Consider the following 22,599-nt stretch of genomic DNA (forward strand, 5'->3'; position numbering starts at 1 on the left):
GCTAATACATTATAAAGATCATCACATGGTACCAGAAGTGGGGTGAAAAGTGACATGGCAGCAAACAGCAACACAAAGAACATTCCTTCTCTGGATTTAGAGTCAGGGAACATTTCTGACAATTGGTCAAAATGGAGGGAGCTGATTGAACTTGTGTTTGCAGGCCCAGATGCAGACAGATGGACTGATCAACAGAAGGCAGCACACTTTCTGATATGTGTGGGACAAAAGGGACGTGATGTATGCAGAGCCTGGCAGGCAAGTGGGGATATCACTGCAGATGACAAAAAAAAACCAGAGGTATTGTTTGCAAAGTTTGAAGCATACTGCAATCCAAGGAAAAACATCACAGTGCAGAGGAAAATGTTTTATGAGAGGAATCAGTGTGGAGGTGAATCTGTGGATGAATGGGTGACACAGCTGCGCTTGCTTGCCAAAGACTGTGCTTTTTATGATGCAGGTGATATGATAAAAGACCGTATTCTGATGGGCAGTAAGTTTAAAGAAGTTCAGGAAAAGCTGCTGCAGGAAGAAGATTTAAATCTTGAGAAAGCCATCAGGATTGCTAGAGCATATGAAATGTCAAGAAAGGACATGCAGGTACTGGAAGGAACACAACACCAGATCAGTGCTATAGAAAATCAAAGCAGCAGATACTGGCAAGAAAGAGGACACAAGGGGATAAAAGGCAAGTGGGACACTGGGACAAGTAACACACAAGCAACCTGTGGCTACTGTGGAAACATGCACAACAAAAATGCTGCCTGTCCTGCAAGGTGGCAGATATGTAATAAATGCAAGAAAAGAGGACATTTTGCCAGGGTGTGTAAACTGTTTTCACATATTGCAAGGACACAAACACAGGCTGTACACGCCATAGAGGACAATGATGACAATGCAGGGTTAGACTCAGATTGCACCCCAATATATCTTGCAGCAGTACAGAAATCACACAAGTCTGCAGATGAAGCAAATGTAACCCTACAGATAGGGGCTCACAAAACTCCAGTCACATTCAAAATAGATACAGGGGCACAAGTAAACTGTGTGCCAAGCCACACATACCTGGAACTTCTTAGAAATGAATTCCCCTTAGAGACTCAAGACCTACCAAAACTGTTGGGATATGGTGGTGAAAAGCTGAAAGTGATGGGTCGCTGCCATGCAAAATGTTTTTACAAGGGATCTGAAAAGGTCTTACAATTGTTTGTGATAGAAACAAAAGCCCCAGCAGTATTAGGTCTAAAAACAAGTAAAGATATTGGACTTGTAAAGATCATTATGGCTGTGGATGGTGGGTGCAGCGAACTGTCAAAGGACAACATTAAGCATGAGTACAGTGATCTATTCAAAGGCCTAGGGTGCCTCCCGGGGATTAGCCGCATACGTATAAAAGAGGGTGCACAGCCTGTCATTCATGCCCCAAGGAAAATACCTCTATCCCTTGAGGCTAAAGTCAAACAAGAACTAACTAGGATGGAGAAGTTGGGGGTAGTAAAAAAGGTCACAGAACCATCAGAATGGGTCAGTTCTATGGTTGTGGTAGAGAAGAAAAACACAGGCGCAATTCGTATTTGCATTGACCCACGTGATTTGAACAAAGTAATAATGAGAGAACACTACAAACTCCCCACCATAGATGATATAGCTCACAAGCTAGTAGGAGCAACAGTGTTTAGTGTACTAGATGCACAATCTGGTTACTGGCAATTGCGTCTTGATGAACCCAGCAGTCACCTGACCACTTTCAACTCCCCCTTTGGACGATGGCGTTTCACAAGGGTACCTTTCGGCATTGCTTCTGCTCAGGAGATATTTCAAAAGAAATCACATGAGTTGATTGCTGGTCTACATGGTGTTGAAGTAATAATTGATGATTTGCTGGTTTATGGAAAGGATCGTACAGAACATGACAAAAACCTTATTGCCTTACTCAAGCGGTGTCGGGAGAAAAATCTTAAACTCAATCCAAACAAAATGCAAATTGGGGTAGAAGAGGTTACATATTTTGGACACCTTCTAACCAAAGAGGGTTTAAAGCCTGATCCAAAGAAGATAACAGCAGTTATTAGCATGAAGGCCCCATCCTCCAGGAAGGAACTAGAGACATCATTAGGCATTTTTAATTATCTATCCAAGTTTTCTCAGGGCCTCGCTCAGCTGACAGCCCCACTACGTGCATTGCTACAAAGGGATGCTATTTGGTCTTGGGACGCAAACATGCAAAAGACATTTGAGAAAGTAAAAAAACTGATCACTAAACATCCAGGGCCAATACTGAAATATTTTGACGTAAACTGCAACACTGTGCTTCAAGTGGATGCATCCCAGTTTGGGTTAGGTGCTGTGCTAATGCAACAAGGACATCCTGTTGCATATGCTTCACGAGCTCTGACAACAACACAAGCCAATTATGCTCAAATTGAGAAGGAGATGTTGGCCATTGTAAATGGATGTGAGAAATTTCACCAGTATATCTATGGTCGCCCAGTGGTTGTGGAAACTGATCACAAACCATTGGAGTACATCATGCAAAAACCACTATCTGCTATACCTCCACGCCTGCAGAGGATGGTTATGAAACTACAACAGTATGATCTCACAGTGAAATATAAACCAGGAAAGGAAATTCCGATGGCAGATACGCTGTCTAGGGTGTTTCCAGAAGGACATGAAGCACGGGATGAACCTGAATTGGAAGAACAGGTACATACAGTACTAGTAAATATTCCAATAGCTGATGTACGGCTGGAAAAAATTAGACAAGATACCAAACAAGATAAAGTACTAGAAAAACTAATTCGTGTCATGTGCAATGGCTGGCCAGAAAAACGAAAGAAGCTTTCTCCTGAGTTGCAGGGATTCTGGCCTGTGAGAAATGAACTATCCTTTCATACGGATATCATATTCATGGGTGACCGTATTGTTATTCCTAAATCACAGCAGGCAGAAATATTGGAGCAAATTCACCAGGGACATTTGGGCATTACTCTTTGTAAGCGCAGAGCACGGGATGTGGTTTACTGGCCTAATTTGGACCTTGATATTGAGACACTTGTGAAGACATGTGAAACCTGCCAGACATTTCAAAAAAACAATGCAAAAGAACCTCTCACACCATGGAACACTCCTTCACGGGCATGGCAGAGACTGGCCACAGATATTTTTCATTTTGAGGACAACCACTACCTGATAGTAGTAGATTACTACAGCAAATTCTTTGAGTTAGTACAGCTGAGAAATCTAAAAGCATCAGCAATCATATGGGCTTTCAAAACAATACTCTCGAGACATGGAGTGTGTGAAGAACTTGTGTCTGATAATGGCCCGCAATTCTCAAGTGCTGAATTCCAGTGCTTTCTGCGTGAATGGGGAGTCAGGCACAAACCAGTAAGTCCGTATCACTCACAGGCCAATGGTTTAGCTGAGAAGTATGTTGGCATAGCCAAATCCATTATCAGAAAAGCACAATCATCAGGGCAGGATGTGTACCTAGGCCTGTTAAACTATCGTGCAACACCCATGGAGGGTTTATGTTCACCTGCACAGCTGCTCATGGGTAGAGCACTGAGGACCACAGTGCCTATTGCACCACAGAAATTGCAGCCTCAGACTATCCCACAGGATCAGGTAACAGGTCAGAGGAACATAAACATGAAAAAGCAAAAGCTGTATTTTGACAAATCTACCAAGTTACTTGGTCCACTCAGGGCTGGGCAAGCTGTGAGACACAGAGTCACTGGGGATACATGGGAACCTGCTCGAATTGTCAGTGAAGCTAATTCACCAAGGTCATATATAATCAAAACCAAGTGTGGACAGAAACTGAGACGCAACAGGCGTCATCTTCGACCAGACACTGCAGCTGATACTCTACTCGAGGAACCAAGCAGCAATGACAATAAAGAGCAAAGCAATGAATGCACAGAATTCCCTAACATGGATGTAAAGTCTACTGAGGACTTTGAGGACAACATAAGTGTATCAGCTTGCGATAATGCTGGGAATGACTCTCAACCTGACACTGATTGTACTGCTAGTGAACCAGCAGTTACTTTCTCTCGTTATGGTCGAGCTATTAAACCAAAAATATGGGAAGACTTTGTCTCATATTAAGTGTTTCATATTTGAAGGGGAAGATGTAATGATGTGTATGCTTTATGTTATAGTTTAAGTTCAATAGTTATGCTTAGTTCACTCTGTGCACTACAAACAGTTAACATTTTAGTCATGTGATTGGAGGGGGCGGGCAGTTATTGTTAAGATGGATGCTGCTGAATAAAGTCTGTATTCCTGTTCTCTCTCCTTGCTGTTTGCTAATACATTATAAAGATCATCACACTCCAGGCTTTGTGTTAAAAGATTTAAAAGCAGACGGGCCATTGTAAATAGCTATTCAGTCTACACTAAAATATCTGACCAGCTATACCTTGTAGTAAAGATCATCAACTTTTTCAAAGACAAAATACAATTTCCCCATTATCGATTGACAGCTAACAGGTAACTATTTACTCAGTTACAAATAGTAAAAAAGGGTAAAGGTAAGTAAAATTAAAGCTGCAATGGATTACATATGCTTTTGTAATTTACTTGCAAAGCTATTATATATACACATTATCACACTTAGTGTAATACTTCTCCCTTATCTGAATGCATTTGACAGTTTTTCACAGCTAAAGGGCATTAGTTCATGTGTGCCATATAGATAACATTATGCTCAAGCCCATGGAGTTACATATGAGAGGGCACTGATTGGCTAAAATGCAAGTCTGTCAAAATAACTGAAATAAGGGGCAGTCTGCAGGGCTTAGATGCAAGGTAATCACAGAGGTAAAACGTATATTAATATAACCGTGTTGGTTATGCAAAACTGGGGAATGGGTAATAAAATTATTATTTATCTTTTTAAACAATAAAAATTCTGGAGTAGACTGTCCCTTTAGGATAAGTGTTTAAGCTTATATCTTATTACTGGCAAAAGATCAAGCAAAATCAGTGGCATGCTTATCTAAAACATTATTATATTTTGTTTTCTAGAATTCGAGCGGACTCACTATCCTGATGTTTTTGCCAGGGAAAGATTAGCAGCAAAGATTGATTTGCCTGAAGCAAGGATCCAGGTACACTTAATAAATTATAATTATTTTTTTGTTTTTGTTTTGCTTCCTCTGTAAAAAATACTCTCTTAAATCAAAATGGAAATCAAGTAAGCAACCATATTGTAGCTCAGGAAATATAGTATATCCTCTAGCTACGAGTGGTTAATAGTGTAAAATACTGCCATACTCTCCTTTTAACATATTACAATATCTTTTGGTAGCTGTCTTTTGTATTGTATTGTGGGTTCTTTTAGATTGCAAGAGGTGTTGGACAAACAACTAGAATCACACAGTAATATATGTCAATTCCACTCTGAATATCAGCTTTCTTGCTACACGCATCATTTAAAGAGAAAGTAGACACTTTGGGGGATATCTATCAAGCCGTCAACCGCAAATACGCTGGAATTCCACAGCGTAATTGTGACAAGCTTGATTTGACCTAGTTATCAAACCCTACAGACCGGCAAAAGTTGAAATCTGTGACGTAACATACGATCCAACGGTCTCAATCCGACACAGATCAATGTTTACATCATTACAGATGTTCCGAATACACATTCGGCACTATTTGACACTTTTTAAAAGTCATCAAATAGTTAACCGGTACGCGTACCTGGTTTTCAATCCGCCACCCAGGAGGCCGCGGATGCCATAGGAATCAAAAGCAGCGAAAGCTTATGTTCAATGCTGCCAAATATCCCATTGATTTCTATGGTAGAAAACCAGTAACGTTTACACCTAACACCCTAACATAAGCCCCAAGTCTAAACACCCCTAATCTGCCGCCCGACATCGCCGCAACCTACATAAAATGTATTAACCCCTATTCCACCGCTCCCTGACTCCACCACAACTAAAGTTATTAACCCTTATCCCGCCGCTCCCGGACCCCACCGCAACTAAATAAACGTATTAACCCCTATTCCGCCACTCCCTGACCCCACCACAACTAAATAAAGTTATTAACTCCTATCCCGCCGCTCCCGGACCCCACCGCAACTAAATAAACGTATTAACCCCTATTCTGCCGCTCCTGGACCCCACCGCAACTAAATAAACGTATTAACCCCTAAACCCCTGGCCTCCCACATCACTACCACTAACTAAACCCCCACATCGCCATAAACTAAATTAAGCTGTTAACCCCTAAACCTAACAACTCGCTAACTTTACATTAAAATTACAACATCCCGATCTTATAATAAATTTAAACTTACCTTTAGAATTAAATTAAACTATATTAAACTATTAATTAACCTACCCTAACTATTATACTAAAATTACATTAAACTACTAATTAAATTAACTATATTACATATTAAAAATACCCTAACCCTACTCAAATTATTTAAATCTACAATTAAAAATTACTAAATTACCAAAAAAATAAACGCTAAGTTACAAAAAATAAAAAACACTAAATTACGGGAAAAAACAAACCACAGCATCAAAAATAAAAAAGAATTACACCTAATCTAATAGCCCTATCAAAATAAAAAAGCCCCCCAAAATAAAAAAAACCCTAGCCTACAATAAACTACCAATGGCCCTTAAAAGGGCCTTTTGCGGGGCATTGCCCCAAAGAAATCAGCTCTTTTGCCTGTAAAGAAAAACACAAACCCCTAACAGTAAAAGTCACCACCCACACAACCAACCCCCCCAAATAAAAACCCTATCTAAAAAACCTAAGCTCCCCATTGTCCTGAAAAGGGCATTTGTATGGGCATTGCCCTTAAAAGGGCATTCAGCTCTTTTACATGCCCAGACCCTACTCTAAAAATAAAACCCACCCAAAAAACCCTTAAATAAACCTAACACTAACCCGCGTCGATCTACTTACAGTTTTTAAAGTTCCGCTTGAAGGATCCATCCATCCGGCAAGAAGTCTTCATACGGGTAGCAAGAAGTCTTCATCCGGGCGGCCTTTTCCATCTTCATCCAGCCGGCGAAGTCTTCATCCATGCGGCCTCTTCTATCTTCATCCATCCAGTGAAGACATCCGGTGCGGAGACGGTCCATCCTGAAGACATCCGACGAAGAGCTCCTCTTCAATACGGTCTCCGCCGCAAACTGGATCTTGAATGCAAGTGACGTCATCAAAGATGGCGTCCCTTGCATTCCTATTGGCTGAAAGGTTCCAATCAGCCAATAGGATTAGAGCCGCTAAAATCCTATTGGCTGTTCCATTCAGCCAATACGATCAAGCTCTCATCCTATTGGCTAATTGGAACAGCCAATAGGATGAGAGCTGCTCAAATTTAGCGGCTCTAATCCTATTGGCTGATTGGAACAGCCAATAGAATATTAGTGTCTCTAATCCTATTGGCTGATTGGAACCTTTCAGCCAATAGGAATGCAAGGGACACCATCTGGGATGACGTCACTTGCATTCAAGATTCAGTTTACAGTGGAGATCGTATTGAAGAGGAGCTCCTCGTCGGATGTCTTCAGGATGGACCCGCTCTGCACCAGATGTCATCAGGATGGACCCGCTCCGCGCCGGATGGATAAAGATAGAAGAGGCCGCATGGATGAAGACTTTGCAGGCTGGATGAAGATGGAAGAGGTCGCCCGGATGAAGACTTCTTGCCGGCTGGATGGATCCTTCAAGCGGAACTACAAAAACTGTAAGTGGATCGTTAGTGTTAGGTTTATTAAAGGGTTTTTTTGGGTGGCTTTTATTTTTAGAGTAGGGTCTGGGCATGTAAAAGAGCTAAATGCCCTTTTAAGGGCAATGCCCATACAAATGCCCTTTTCAGGGCTATGGGGAGCTTACATTTTTTAGATAGGGTTTTTATTTGGGGGGTTGGTTGTGTGGGTGGTGAGTTTTACTGTTAGGGGTTTGTGTTTTTCTTTACAGGTAAAAGAGCTGATTTATTTGGGGCAATGCCCTGCAAAAGGCCCTTTTAAGGGCCATTGGTAGTTTATTGTAGGCTAGTTTTTTATTTTTTTATTTTGGGGGGGCTTTTTCATTTTGATAGGGCTATTAGATTAGGTGTAATTCTTTTTTATTTTTGATACTGTGGTTTGTTTTTTTCTGTAATTTAGTGTTTTTTATTTTTTATAACTTAGCGTTTATTTTTTTGGTAATTTAGAAATGTTTAATTGTAGATTTAAATGATTTAAGTAGGGTTAGGGTATTTTTAATATGTAATATAGTTAATTTAATTAGTAGTTTAATGTAATTTTAGTATAATAGATAGGGTAGGTTAATTAATATAGTTTAATATAGTTTAATTCTACAGGTAAATTTAAATGTATTATAAGATAGGGATGTTGTAATTTTAATGTAAAGTTAGCGGGTTATTAGGTTTAGGGGTTATTAGCTTAATTTAGTTTATGGCAATGTGGGGGGCTGGCGGTTTAGGGGTTAATAGATTTAGTTAGTGGTAGTGATGTGGGAGGCCAGGGGTTTAGGGGTTAATAGATTTAATTAGTTGCGGTGGGGTCCGGGAGCGGTGGGATAGGGGTTAAACATTTTAGTATAGCGTCCGGGAGTGGTGGGATAGGGGTTAATACTTTTATTTAGTTGCGGTAGGGTCCGAGAGCGGCGGGATAGGGGTTAAACATTTTAGTATAGTGGCAGCGTTTAGTGACAGGGCATAAATAAAGTTGGTAAAAAGCCGAATAGCAGCGAGATTGATGACTGTTAGTTAACAAAAGTCCGCTGCCCATCGCCCTGTACTTGGTGCGTTGCTTTTTTGCCGGCTTTTTTTAATAAATTTGGAGATCATATTCAGGTCCGCGGCTGCGATATTAGGCAATGTTAGGCAAGCGTATTGGTGCCGTTGAATGCAACAAAGTTGACGGCTTGATAGATATCCCCCATTGATATTGTAATATAAAATGTTTCAATCCCCTAAAACCTCTTGCAGTACATTTAAATTATGTATTTAACCTCTGTTTCCTGTAATTTAAGTCTGAAGATTGTAGAAGAGCATAGGGCAGACTTTGGGGGAAATGTAATAAGCAGATGCTGCTTTCTCTGCCCGTAGTTTCTGGCTAGCTGTCGGCATTTAGCGATGTTGTGCGGACATGATTTGCTACAGTGAATCATGTCCGCCCAACACTTAGTAAATCTACCCCTTTGCCTAAAACCGTTACATTTGTGTCCCTAATTGGCCTTAGCGAGGTTGAAGTAATAAGGAACTGCAATAGAATTAAGATTTTGCTAACAAAATGACATGGAAAACCCTTGTCTACTCCGGTAACAAGGCTAGATTGGATGTGGGTGGGTGGAATTTGTCAGTTGAAATTAAACTATGAGAATTGTCGGTTTTCTAAATTTCACTGAGTCTCAATAAAGCAATGGGAGCTGCCATGTTTGAAAGTCATGGGGGTCCATTTATTAATGTGTGGATGGACATGATCCAATATAGCGGATCATGCCTGCCGCACATCGATAAATGCCAATAGCATACGCTGTCGGCATTTATCATTGCACCAGCAGTTCTTGTGAACTGCTAGTGCAATACCACCCCCTGCAGAGTCGCAGCCAATCGTCCCGCTAGCAGGGGGTGTCAATCAGCCCGATCGTATTCGATCGAGCTGATTGTTGTCCGCCACCTCAGAGGTGGCAGACGAGTTAAGGAGCAGCAGTCTTAGGACCGCTGCTTCTTAACTTCCGCTTCAGCCGGAACTGAAGCGGAGTGGGTCTGAGGCAACATCAGCTGCTTCTTAAATAGACCCCACGGTAAACAAATATGAAATCCTTGTAGACCAATGTGTATACCGATACCTTTTCTTTAGTGTACCATAGTGCCTGAAAGGGTTAAAAAGCATCCCTTCTTTCTTATACTAGCCCCCACTGCTGCCAACCCACTTTAAAGGAAACTTTTTTTCAAGCGGTGAGCAGTGAAAACGTCACCACTTGAAAAAAAAAAAACTTTCTTTAAATGGGGCTGGCAGCCGTAGGACCGAGTATAAGAAAGAGCAGATGATTTTTTAACCCTTTCAGGTACAACAGTTTGCTAAAGAAAAGGTATCAGTATACACATTGGTCTAAAGATTTCATATTTGTTTCCAGGAGAGCCATTGTTTACCATCGCTTTCCCCTTAACTTACTTCCTCTGATGACAATTAGTGACAAATAAAAACAGGCAATAAAAGAGACTGTGCAAACAAGGCTGTGTGGAACATAGGAATATCTGAAAAGGTTTCCACATAGCCTTGTTTGCACAGAGAAAAATAGAAAACTAGTTCAAACATGGTGGCACACATTACTTTATAGAAACTACGTACGTTAAAGAAACTAAAGCTTTACACTTATATTTTCAATATTTAAATAAGTACTATAATTGTAAAAATACATATTATTCTAAGGCTAATCTTTGCTATGAATAAACTAATATCTCTATTATGTATTTACTGTTTAACATCTCTTTAAGCAATATTTTGCTGGCACTCTGCATTGCATACATATGTATGTGCCTTTATTATTATTATTATTATTATTATTATTATTAAAGGGATAGTCTAGTCAAAATTAAACTTTCATAATTCAGATAGAGCGGGCAATTTTAAGCAACTTTCTAATTTACTCCTATTATCAATTTTTCTTTGTTCTCTTGGTATCTTTATTTGAAAAAGCAAGAATGTAAGCATAGGAGCCATCCCATTTTTGGTTCAGCATCTCAGTAGTGCTTGCTGATTGGTGGCTACATTTAGACACCAATCAGAAAGCGCTTGCGAGGTGCTGAACCAAAAATCGGACGGCTCCTATGCTTACATTTAAATGAAGATACCAAGAGAACAAAAATGTGATAATAGAAGTAAATTAGAAAGTAGCTTAAAATTGCATGCTCTATCTGAATCATGAAAGTTTAATTTTGACTCGACTATTCCTTTAAACCTCAAATATCATGTATTAAAGGTCTGGTTTTCTAACCGTCGAGCCAAATGGAGGAGAGAGGAAAAGCTACGCAACCAGCGTCGCCAAGCAAGTAACACCTCTAGCCACCTGTCTATCAGCAGCTCGTTCTCCAGCAGTGTGTACCAGTCCATCCCACAGCACAGCAGCGCAGGTACGAGATGTAGAAAATAAATGCAATATATACAGCTTTTACTCCCATAAGCTAACATAGGAACCACGTTGCAAATCGGTATCACTTACGCGTCGAAAAAGGAGAAATGTTATTCCATTTTCACCTCGCCACACATAGGCAGGCGCAGCAAGCCTTGCGCTGAAAATGTAAGCACCATAACTCCCTGAAAATATAAACTAACACCTAATGTATGTGCTAATATCTATACACCTGTCAACCGCAATCCCCCACCTCAATAACTAATAACCCCTAATCCGCCAACCCCCCACAATGCAATAAACCAAATAAATCTATTAACCCCTAATCAGCCAAACCCCCACAACAAAATAAACCTAATAAATCTATTAACCCCTAAACCGCAAATCCCTCACAACGCAATAAACCTAATAAATCTATTAACCCCTAAACCGCCAAACCCCCACAACGCAAATAACTAATTCAATTACTAAGTCCCCTAACCTAACACCCCCTAAAATTAAAAAAAAACTAAATTACGAATAAAATAAAAAAAACTAACATTACTTTAAAAATAAAAAAACCTAAGTTTAAATTAATCTAAAATTACAAAAAATAAAAAAGTCTAACATTACAGAAAATAAAAAATTAAACCTAATCCCTATAAAAATAAAAAAGCCCCCCCAAAATAAAAACACTCCCTAATCTAAACTAAACTACCAATAGCCCTTAAAATGGCCTTTTGTAGGGCATTGCCCTAAGTTAAACAGCTCTTTTACCTATACAAAATACTAAGTCCCCCCTAAAAGTAAAGTAAAACCCCCAACCCACCAAACCCCCCAAAATAAAATAAACTTAACACTAAAAAAAACTAAACTACCCATTGCCCCTAAAGGGGCATTTGTATGGGCATTGCCCTTAAAAGGGCATTCAGCTCTTTTACTGTCCTTATTGAACTATTACATATAAAATATTAAAAAATATTAATAAAAATTATTAAAATTATTATTCATACTGTAAAATATTCTACATAATCTATAAAATATGTCTATATTTCTTACAGTATGTATAATATTTTTTAATATTTTATATGTTGAATAATATGCTTTGAAATTAATAATTGTTCATATACACTGACCCGACCGTGTGAGTCCTAAATTGTGAACCCCGGTGTGCGTTGCGCATATTTTACATTCCTATGTTCTTAACATAGAAAATAATGTATATTTTATTATTAAATATATATTTCTTTATATATCTGATAACGTTAATGTAAAATAGATATTTAAACCTTTATATCTATAGGAATATATATACAGATATAGGGATATATATAGAAATATGTATTTACAATAAAAAGTAGATTATCCTGTAAGTGGGAGAACATTTTAATGTTCTCTAACGGCATCAGAAAGAGGCTCCCATTCACGCCTATGGAAGCGCTCTCTCATGAGAGGAAATACAAGTTAGGTGTAATGCAAACACAAGGTTGCATTCGCATTGCGCCTAACTTGTAATACCAGCTCACATTAGCGCGTGCTGGTATTACAAAGTAGAACGCAAATATTTATTTAGTGAAAGCGATATATTGCGCTCCACTTATAATCTGGCCCTATATCACTTGTGCGCTACAGTTAGTACACAACTCGTAATCTAGCGCTTTATGAGTAATCAATGCAGAAATCCAGGTTATTTCAAAGGGTTCACAAACTGTTTCTTCAAGCTGTACTTCCCAACCGATCCCAGATAATAGTTGTATGGTGTAAGCAGGATTAGTGCAGATTTAAAACCCTTGTGATCCATTTTCTAAATTAAATTTGCTTAAAACTTGTATGTTGTTAAAGGGATAGTATAGTCTAAAATAAACTTTTGTAATTCAGACAGAGCAGGCAATTTTAAGCAACTTTCTAATGTACTCCTATTATCAATTTTTCTTCGTTCTATTGGTATCTTTATTTTAAAAAGCTGGAATGTAAGCTTAGAAGCTGACCCATTTTTGGTTCAGCACCTGGTTAGCGCTTGCTGATTGGATTGCTACATTTAGACACCAATCAGCAAGCGCTACCCAGGTGCTGAACCAAAAATAGGTCAGCTTCTAAGCTTACATTCCAGCTTTTTAAAATAAAGATACTAAGCGAACGAAAAAGAATTAATAGGAGTACATTAGAAAGTTGCTTAAAATTGCATGCTCTATCTAAATCATGAAAGTTTAAATTTGACTATACTATTCCTTTAATGCATCATATTCTGTATGTTCTAGGTGCAGTGCTTGGCAGAAGTGAGGCAGCAATCGCAAACAGTTACGGCTCTCTCCCCCCTCTTCCAAATTTTACCATGCCGAACAACCTACCTATCCAGGTGGGTACCCGCATTGTACAATATTCTTCTTACAGTGAGACCACACCGTAGAAAATACTTTAAAGGGACAGGACAATAAAAATAAAAAACTTTCACGATTCAGATGGAGAATGCAGTTTTAAACAACTTTCCAATTTACTCCTGTTACTTACTTTGTTCTTTTTGTATCATTTGTTGAAAAGCATACCTAGGTATGCTTAGGAGCAATAATGCACTATTGGAAGCTAGCTGCTGATTGGTCGCTGCAAATATGTACCTCTATATATTTGTCTAGTGCATTGTTGCTTCTTCAACAAAGGATACCAAAAGAATTAAGCAAATTTGATAAAAGAAGTACATTGGAAAGTTGTATAAATTGTATGTTCTATCTGAACCATGAAAGAAACATTTGGGGTTTAATGTCCTTTTAATCTGTACACACATCTATGTGACTATTACAAAGAATGCTTAGCAATTACTTTTCAGAGCTGGCAGCACGCTTCCTTAGGAGATGCCTTATAAAGATATAGTAAACAACTGTATTTAATATACATATAAAAAATAGCTGATCTACCATAAGAAAAATAATGTGAGAAAATGGTTGTATTTTAACAGATCAGCTATTTATAAATCAGCAGTTGCTGGATTTTTCCATTTAAAGAACTTTTATTATATAACATTTCAGGGCATTCATTCCTGTTTACATTGAAAAATCCAGAGAGTACTAGCCCTGTCTGTCTATCTGTCTCTGTCTGTCTACCTGTCTCTGCATTTACTTGAAATACTCTACACTGAAATGCTTGTTTTCAATGGAGACATCAGCAATATTATTCTACTTACATTGTATTGCCTGCTTTTTAGCCAGTAGCGAGCCAGACGTCATCTTATTCATGTATGATACCATCCAGCCCTACAGTGAGTGTGCGCAGTTATGATGCGTACACATCTCCTCAACTACAGACGCATATGAACAACCAGAGCCTCGGATCCAATGCTACTGGCTCTACAGGTAAGTGTATTTTATGAGTGGAGTAGAGAAAATGGGGTCTTTTATCAATACTCAGGATCAATGTTCCCTCTATTTTTTTTATTTTCTTTAGCTGTGTTCATTTTTTTTTTTTTACCTGTGCATTTATTGGCCAAGTAACTAAATTGTGTGCACTTTATTCTTGAATGTAGTCAAACTTGAAAATGTTGTAAAGGTAATAACACATATACACACACACACAGACATTCACAAACACACACTCTCTCTCTCACACACTCTGAGGCCTATTTAACAAATGTCTGTCAGATCTGATCCGACAGTGCAGATCATGTCCAACAGACATCGATGAATGCGGAGAGCAATACGCTCTCCGTATTCAGCATTCAACGCCGCCCCCTGCTGTCTCGCGGCTAATCGGCCGCCAGCAGGGGGGTGTCAATCAACCCGATCGTACTCGATCGGGTTGAATTGCGGCGATTCCTGTCCGACTCATCACAGCAGGCAGACAGGGTTATGGAGCAGCGGTCTTTAGACCGCTGCTTCATAACTGGTGTTTCTGGCGAGCCTGGAGGCTCGCCAGAAGCACGGGCCCTCAAGCTCCGTGTACGGAGCTTGATAGATAGGCCCCTTTGTCTCTCACACACTCTCTGTCTCTCACACACACACACACTCTCTGTCTCTCACACACACACACTCTCTGTCTCTCACACATACACAGTGTCTCTCTCTCACACAAATAGTGTCTCACACAAACATGCTCTCTCACAAACATGCACAACGTCTATCTCTCCACAGTGCCACACATAGACATTCCCAAACACACTCTCTCTCACACACTGTCTTTCTCTAACACATTTTCTCTCACACACACTCTCTCACACACATACACAGTGTCTCTCACAAACATGCTCTCTCACACACTCTCTGTCTCACACACACATACACAATGGGGCCGAATTATCAAGCTCCTTCAGGCTCGCCGGAAAAAGCAATTATGAAGCAGCGGTCTAAAAACCACTGCTCCATAACTGGTACGCCTGCTCTGAGGCTGTGGACATCGATCCGCCTGATCCTATACGATCGGGCTGATTGACACTCCCTGCTAGCGGCTGATTGGCGGCGAATCTTCAGGGGGTGGCATTGCACATTTTCTCAAACAAACTCTCTCTCACACACATACACAGTGTCTCTCTCACACACTCTCTGTCTCTCACACACAGGGCCGGCGTTTGTATATAGGCAACCACCTTAGGGCGCCTCAGCAGGGGGGCGCAATTTAGAGCAGCATGATTTTTTTATTTTTTACTTTTATCCTCCCTTATCTTTTTAGGCTCAGACAAATTTGTTAACTGTCCAGTCCATACTCATTTTTATTTTTCCCCTCACCTTTCCTAATGGGTGATAGGGCCAATCAGAAATGAGTAGTGACAGAAGTCATAAAGTTACCAGTCAAACACTCTGTAAGCGTTAGTGGACTCTTGATTCAGGCTAGGAGGCTAAACGCATGCGCAGACACTAGTACTGGATACTAGCAATGTAAGCACATCGGTGCAGGAAGAGGAAGTCACATTGCAGTTCATTGGCTGAGCCCACCCCCCACGGTACTGACCAACTAATACCGCCCACCCGGTACACCGACCCATGCAGGCCTTGTGAGTTTACAGGTGCTGCGGCCCACACCAGCCATTTCAGGAGGCTGCACTGCAAGCCAGGTACATCTGACTGTTCAGAAGTTCAGCAGGAACCTACGCCAGAGCTAGCAATTAGTTCAGGCTCTTTAGCGATATAGAGGAGTTGTTCCTAAAGTGGCGGGAATCAGTTGTATAAAAAATCCTGCTGGAATCCTGGATTGAGAAACAGGATTAATTGAATTTAGATTACACTAAAATGAAGATGTGGAGCATCAGGTTGTTTTCCGTTGTAAGGTAAATGGGGCAGACATGTTTCTATAAAGGTTTAATAGGCTGGGCTATTGCAATGTATATGCATGTAATGTAAAATTAAATAGCTAGTAAGTGGTTTATGGACTGGCAAAATGTGATTACCCCACTGTTCTGTACTTCTGAGCAATACAGTAACAATTCTACATGACAAGTGGGGATGGGGTTTGGTAAAATACAGGTAGATACACCATTAGCGCTGTATAGAGTTAAAGAGACATAGATAATGGAGTAAATGCTATCAATATGTCAACAAAAAATGTATAAAGTAATAAATTAAAATGTGAATGAATAATAATTAATTTGCTCTTATCTGTTCCTGCTTAATAAAACCCAGTAAATATTACAGGGGAGGGCAGTATCCCCTGTAATTGCAATATTTTATTAACACAAACCCCTAAACAGATTTTCCAGTCCCAGGCAGCTTGACCATGATAATGCCCTCCCTGTAATATTTACTGATTTTTATTAAGCTGGAACAGATAAGAGCAAATTAATTGTACCTACTCCTCTGCTAATAGTGGTGATATTATAAAAACCCTGCAACACTTGTAGTTTTGTTGCTCTCAAAGTATCTCCTATGAGGTGATTATTTGTATTGGCTTTTAGGGGTAAATTTGTAGTCCCATGGGTAAATTGATAGTGTTCACTATGTACCTTGCATTACTTAGATCACAAGGCTTATTTAAGATATGTGTGTGCAACTGTGTATGCATATATGTGTGTATGCGTATAAATGTGTACGTGTGTATAACTGTGCATGTGTGTATAAATGTGTGTGCATAACTGCATGTGTGTATAAATGTGTATAAGTGTGCGTGTCTCTATAACTGTGTATGTGTGTGTATATATAAGTCAGTGTGTGTGTAACTGTGTGTGTAAATATGTGTGTATGAGCATGTATGTATGTAGGTGTATAACTGTGCATGTGAGTGTGTGTGAGTAAATATGTGTGTATGAGCATGAATGTATATAGGTGTATAACTGCGTGTAAATATGTGTGTATGAGCATGAATGTATGTAGGTGTATAACTGTGTGTGTGTGTGTAAATGTGTGTATGACCATGTATGTATGTGTAGGTGTATAACTGTGTGTGTAAATAGGTGTGTAAAAATGTTTGTGTATGAGTGTGTAATAGAATATAGTACGGGGGGGGGGTTAGCTGAGTAAGAAAAGTGTCCCTCTTTGGCTATTTAAAAATGTTGGGAGGTATATCTACAGCTTTGATTAAAGAGCAGTATCAGATGACACTCACTGGTTATAGGTACTGAATAGTGCTAGTGGTAAGTAATGATACGATTCACAGTACTCAGGACTTATTTAATTAATCTGACAGCTAACCAGCCAAAGAGTTGTGTGATCATATTTTCTGCAGAATCATATAACCATTTAGCTGGTAGCTGTCAGTTTGATCAAAGTGCCTCACTTCTCACACACACGGACACCCAAATGGGGAATTATTTTCTCAATAATTATAGATAATAGTTGTTATCTGTAGGTAGGGTTGCCACCTCAGCCATGTTTTCCTTGGCACTTATGAGTTACACATGCTGCAGGGTGTGCAGGGAGGAACATGTATTGTGTTTCTGGACAGCACTATTTATATTCCTCCCTGCACACCCTGCAGCATGTGTAACTTATAAGTGTTCTGTATTTTAAGGGATGGGTGGCAACCCTATCTGTAGGTTTTGTTAGCACATATCTGTAACAGTTTGTCAAAAGACTAGAAATGAAGTTGTATGTAATCGGGGGGGGGCAAAATGTATCCTCGCCTGTGTAGCCAAAAGTCCTAGCACCGGCCCTGCTCACACATTTTCTCTCACACACACACATACACAGTGTCTCTCTCACACTCTGTCTCTCACACATTTTCTCTCACACACACACATACACAGTGGGGCCTATTTATGAAATGTCTGTCCGACATTCAGCATTGCACCAGCAGCTCTTGTGAACTGCTGGTGCAACGCCGCCCCCACTGCTAGCAGGGGGTGTCAATCATTCCACGCAATCTCTGTCCGCCTCCTCAGAGCAGGCAGACAGGTTAAAACTGTTGTTTCTGGTGAGTCTGAAGGCTTCTCAGAAACACGGCCCTTCAAGCTCCATACAGAGCTTGAGAAATGGGCCCCAGTGTCTCTCACACACAAATAATGTCTCACATAAACATGCTATCTCACACACGTAAACCGTCTCTCTTTTTGCACACATAGACACGTTCACGCACAGCAAGCCTTGTACAAAAAAGCAAAGCAATAATATAGGAGAGGGATTTATACAGTAGGACCACAGGCTACCTGGCTAGAAATGTAAAACCATACTTTTAATAATAAAGAACTGATTAAATTAGAGAATTCGTTAAGGCAAGCTTGACATACAGTACAGATACCAGCACGCAACAAAATATGAATCCTTAGAGTAATGGTAAAACATTGTTGTACAAACTGGCAAAGATAAAGAATACATTGCTGTATAAACTTTACTTCAGGAAAGTCCAGCTCAAGGCTAACGTTCAACAAAATAGATGTCTTGCTTTGCTGAGCAAGGGGTAGTAGGATTACCCAAGAGAGTCTTTGTGCAATCTTATGTACTGCTGGAGGATGCAGGATTGCTGGTGCTAAATACAGCTGGACAGGTTGCCTGCCTGTGAACTTTGTCTACCTGCAGCTTATTAAAAGTTTCCCTTTGATTAAAAAATTAATTATATTTTTTTCCATTTTGATCAGTGGCTTTCCTTGGGCGCATTACAGTAGCACTCTCAATTCTCAAAGGTATTAAAACCATAGACATGCAAGGTAATTTATTTTTTACATGCCCCTAACTCTATTCAGTACAAGGAAAGAAATACGTGGGGAAGAAAAAAGGATTTGAGTAAGAAAAGTAGGAGAATGTAGTAGAAAAGTATGCTCCTCATCATAACTGCCCCCCAATATTGATATGGAACTGTATGGCATACTCTGTTAGTAACAGTGTCAATTCGCAAGCACCTTTACAAGGTTTTATTTTTTTGTTTTGTTTTTTTTTAAACAATTTACACAGTGACTTTACTATAGTGAGTCATTTGAATTAACCTTAAAGGGGCATTTTTTAATCATATCTAAAAGAGGGCCTTTAAATATGGTTGGCAGTTTTTTTTTTTTAAATAGATGTTCCTTTGCTGAAAAGGGAACTTTTTTTATGCTTGTGGGTCACAATCAACCAACAGAGCTGTTGGGGGTCTTCCTTATCAGCCAATGACCGCATGGACCAGATGTGCATTTCCTAATAGCATAAATCAAAACAAATACTTTTAACTTAAAAGGTCCAATTTACTCTTCTTTACAATAAGAGCTTATTGTATTCAGAACTGTTGCAAGAGAATACATGAGCTGGGCTCTCTCCTCCATACCCACTGGGAAGATGATTTTTGCTGCTGCCTCTTGGTTAGAAAGTTTTTCTTTGTTCAAAATTTCACTATAGGTGGCAGTTTTTAACACTCAAAAGCAGCTATTTTCAATATCAAATAAAAGGTAAAGGATCTGTTTGCAAATAAATGAATATGCTCCAGGTGAAGTGGATCATTGGAAATACATAAAGAGGAGAACATTACAAGTACAATGTCCTTTTAAACCTTTTCATGCAGAAAACTGTTTAGCATGTGTTGAGTGTAATGCCTCTAAGCAAAAGCTGTTCAAGGTTTAAAAAAAAATCCTTCTTTCCTATTTAAATAATCAGAAGTTAAGATTCACAGGAATGTGGCCATGGGTCCTATGATATTCAGGCTTAAAGGGACAGTCTAGTCAAAATGAAACTTTCATGATTCCAATAGGGCATGCAATTTTAAATAACTTTCCAATTTACTTTTATCATCAAATTTGCCTTGGTGATATTTTTGAAAAGCTAAACCTAGGTAGGCTCAAACTGATTTCTAAACCGTTGAAAACCGCATTTTAGCTCAGAGCATTTTGAAAGTTTTTCACAGTTAGACAGTGCTAGTTCATGTGTGTCATAAATAACATTGTGCTCACGCCTGTGGAGTTATTTAGGAGTCTGCACTGATTGGCTAAACTGCATGTCTGTCAAAAGCACTGAGATAAGGGGGCAGTTTGCAGAGGCTTAGATACAAGGTAATCAGTAATATAACTGTGTTGGTTATGCAAAACTGGAGAATGGGTAATAAAGGGATTATCAATCTTTTTAAACAATACAAATTTTCAAGTAGACTGTCCCTTTAAGTTTTGGAATAAATTCAATGCCTACAGCAATATATATTTAGGATAAAACTTTATGAATCTCAGTGACTCCCAAATCTGTGTCACTGTGTGTATATGTATATATATATATATATATATATATATATATATATATATATATATATATATATATATATATATATATATATATATATATATATATATATAGTTTAAATAGTGAGAGAGAAAAAGTTAATCCTGTGACCTGGATTTTACTACCAGGTACTTGGTGTTCAGAACCCTCAATAAAGGGAATGGTGCAGGCCCTAGAAAAAATATATAACCTTTTATTAAAGAAGTGTTACAGGAGAATATTTCACTCCTATTCTTAAAGAAAGGGAATTCAGCACTCTTTTATATCAAACACCAGGTCTTTATTCATGATTAAAGTTAAAAACATCAAAAAAAATCTCAAAAGAATCTCTTTGCCACAAATTCTATAAAAAAGCATTGCAAACCCTAATCTAATATACCATATACAAAAATATACAAAAGGATATATGTATATATGCGCTAAAATAAGTAACCATATTTGTAACAATATATTTTACACTGTTTAAACACAGATCAAATGAAACAAACATTCTTCATATCAGGATAAGTTAAAACAGGTAAATAAGTGTCCTGGTCAAATAGTTAACAGCTATAACATGTGCAGTTCACAGCATTAATGCCCATATGTTCCGGTCTGTACCGCGGTTTGCACCGCACTCAAGGTTATGACCGGATAGTATAGATGCAAGCAAAGTCATAAATGGAGGCTTACGTGACTTGAACAGGAGCTCGTGCACAAACGCATATAGAAAAGTGTCCAGACTCAATTTCTGCAGTAACAAAAATAATAACAGCCTTTTTTCAAAAAGGCTGTTTTTATTTTTGTTACTGCAGAAATTGAGTCTGGACACTTTTCTATATGCGAAACCCTCTGTTTGTTGAAAGACACTTGCTAATATGAAGGAGGATGGTAATTAAGCATACACCTGTGCTGGAGGTGGGTGTAGCACAGCTACCTGAATGGTTCTGGAATCAGTATGTGCAGCTTAACAGATGAATATGAAATACTCGTTTGTGCACGAGCTCCTGTGAAAAGGGAGTCCCAGGAGGGCAATACAAGTCATATCCACTGTTCAAGTCACGTAAGCCTCCATTTATGCTTGCATCTATACTATCCGGTCATAACCTTGAGTGCTGTGCAAACCGCGGTACAGACCGGAACATATGGGCATTAATGCTGTGAACTGCATATGTTATAGCTGTTAACAATTTAACTGGGACACTTATTTGCCTGTTTTAACCCATCCTGATATGAAGGATGTTTGTTTCATTTGATCTGTGTTGTTTAAACAGTGCAAAATATATTGTTACAAATATGGTTACTTATTTTAGCGCATATATACATATATCCTTTTGTATATTTTTGTATATGGTATATTAGATTAGGGTTTGCAATGCTTTTTATAGAATTTTTATAGATTTTTTTTTTTGAGATTTTTTTTGATGTTTTTAACTTGGACCTGGTGTTTGATATAAAAGAGTGCTGAATTCCCTTTCTTTAAAAATAGGAGTGAAATATTCTCCTGTAATACTTCTTTAATAAAAGGTTATATATACAGGTGGCCCTCGTTTTACAACGGTTCAATTTACACCGTTTCAGAATAACAACCTTTTTTTCCAGTCATGTGACTGCTATTGAAAAGCATTGAGAAGCAGTGCATTAATTAAAATAGCCAGTAGGTGGAGCTGTCCGCTTGTGTTGCAGCAAAGCCAAGCAAGCTGAAATTAATCAGTTTAACCAGACCTGAGCTATAGAGCAGATTTCAAAGGAATAAGATCTTCCTGTCTATAAATCAGTGCAGATTGGAATGCATAGAAAGAACTGTTTGCAGAAAAATGCAAGTGAAGTCTGTGTTGTGGGATTATTTTATTAGGTTTATAATGCTGTTTAGCAAATGTTTTTGTTCATTTAACTTAGTTTAATTATATATTCTGTGTTGTGTGATTAT

General features: G+C 38.9%; 1 protein-coding gene across 1 annotated transcript in view; it reads left to right on the forward strand.

Moving 5' to 3' along the window:
* The window catches only part of LOC128638106 (paired box protein Pax-6-like), an 88,838-nt gene that overhangs the window by 65,758 nt on the left and 481 nt on the right, over positions 1–22,599 (forward strand). Inside the window, exons 3-6 of the mRNA XM_053689970.1 lie at positions 5,038–5,120; positions 10,975–11,125; positions 13,362–13,459; positions 14,300–14,447. Coding sequence (XP_053545945.1) covers positions 5,038–5,120; positions 10,975–11,125; positions 13,362–13,459; positions 14,300–14,447 — 480 coding nt within the window. The remainder of the gene's footprint in view (positions 1–5,037; positions 5,121–10,974; positions 11,126–13,361; positions 13,460–14,299; positions 14,448–22,599) is intronic.

The sequence above is a fragment of the Bombina bombina genome, chromosome 8 (genome assembly GCF_027579735.1).
Source record: "Bombina bombina isolate aBomBom1 chromosome 8, aBomBom1.pri, whole genome shotgun sequence".
NCBI classification, from domain to species: Eukaryota; Metazoa; Chordata; class Amphibia; order Anura; family Bombinatoridae; genus Bombina; species Bombina bombina.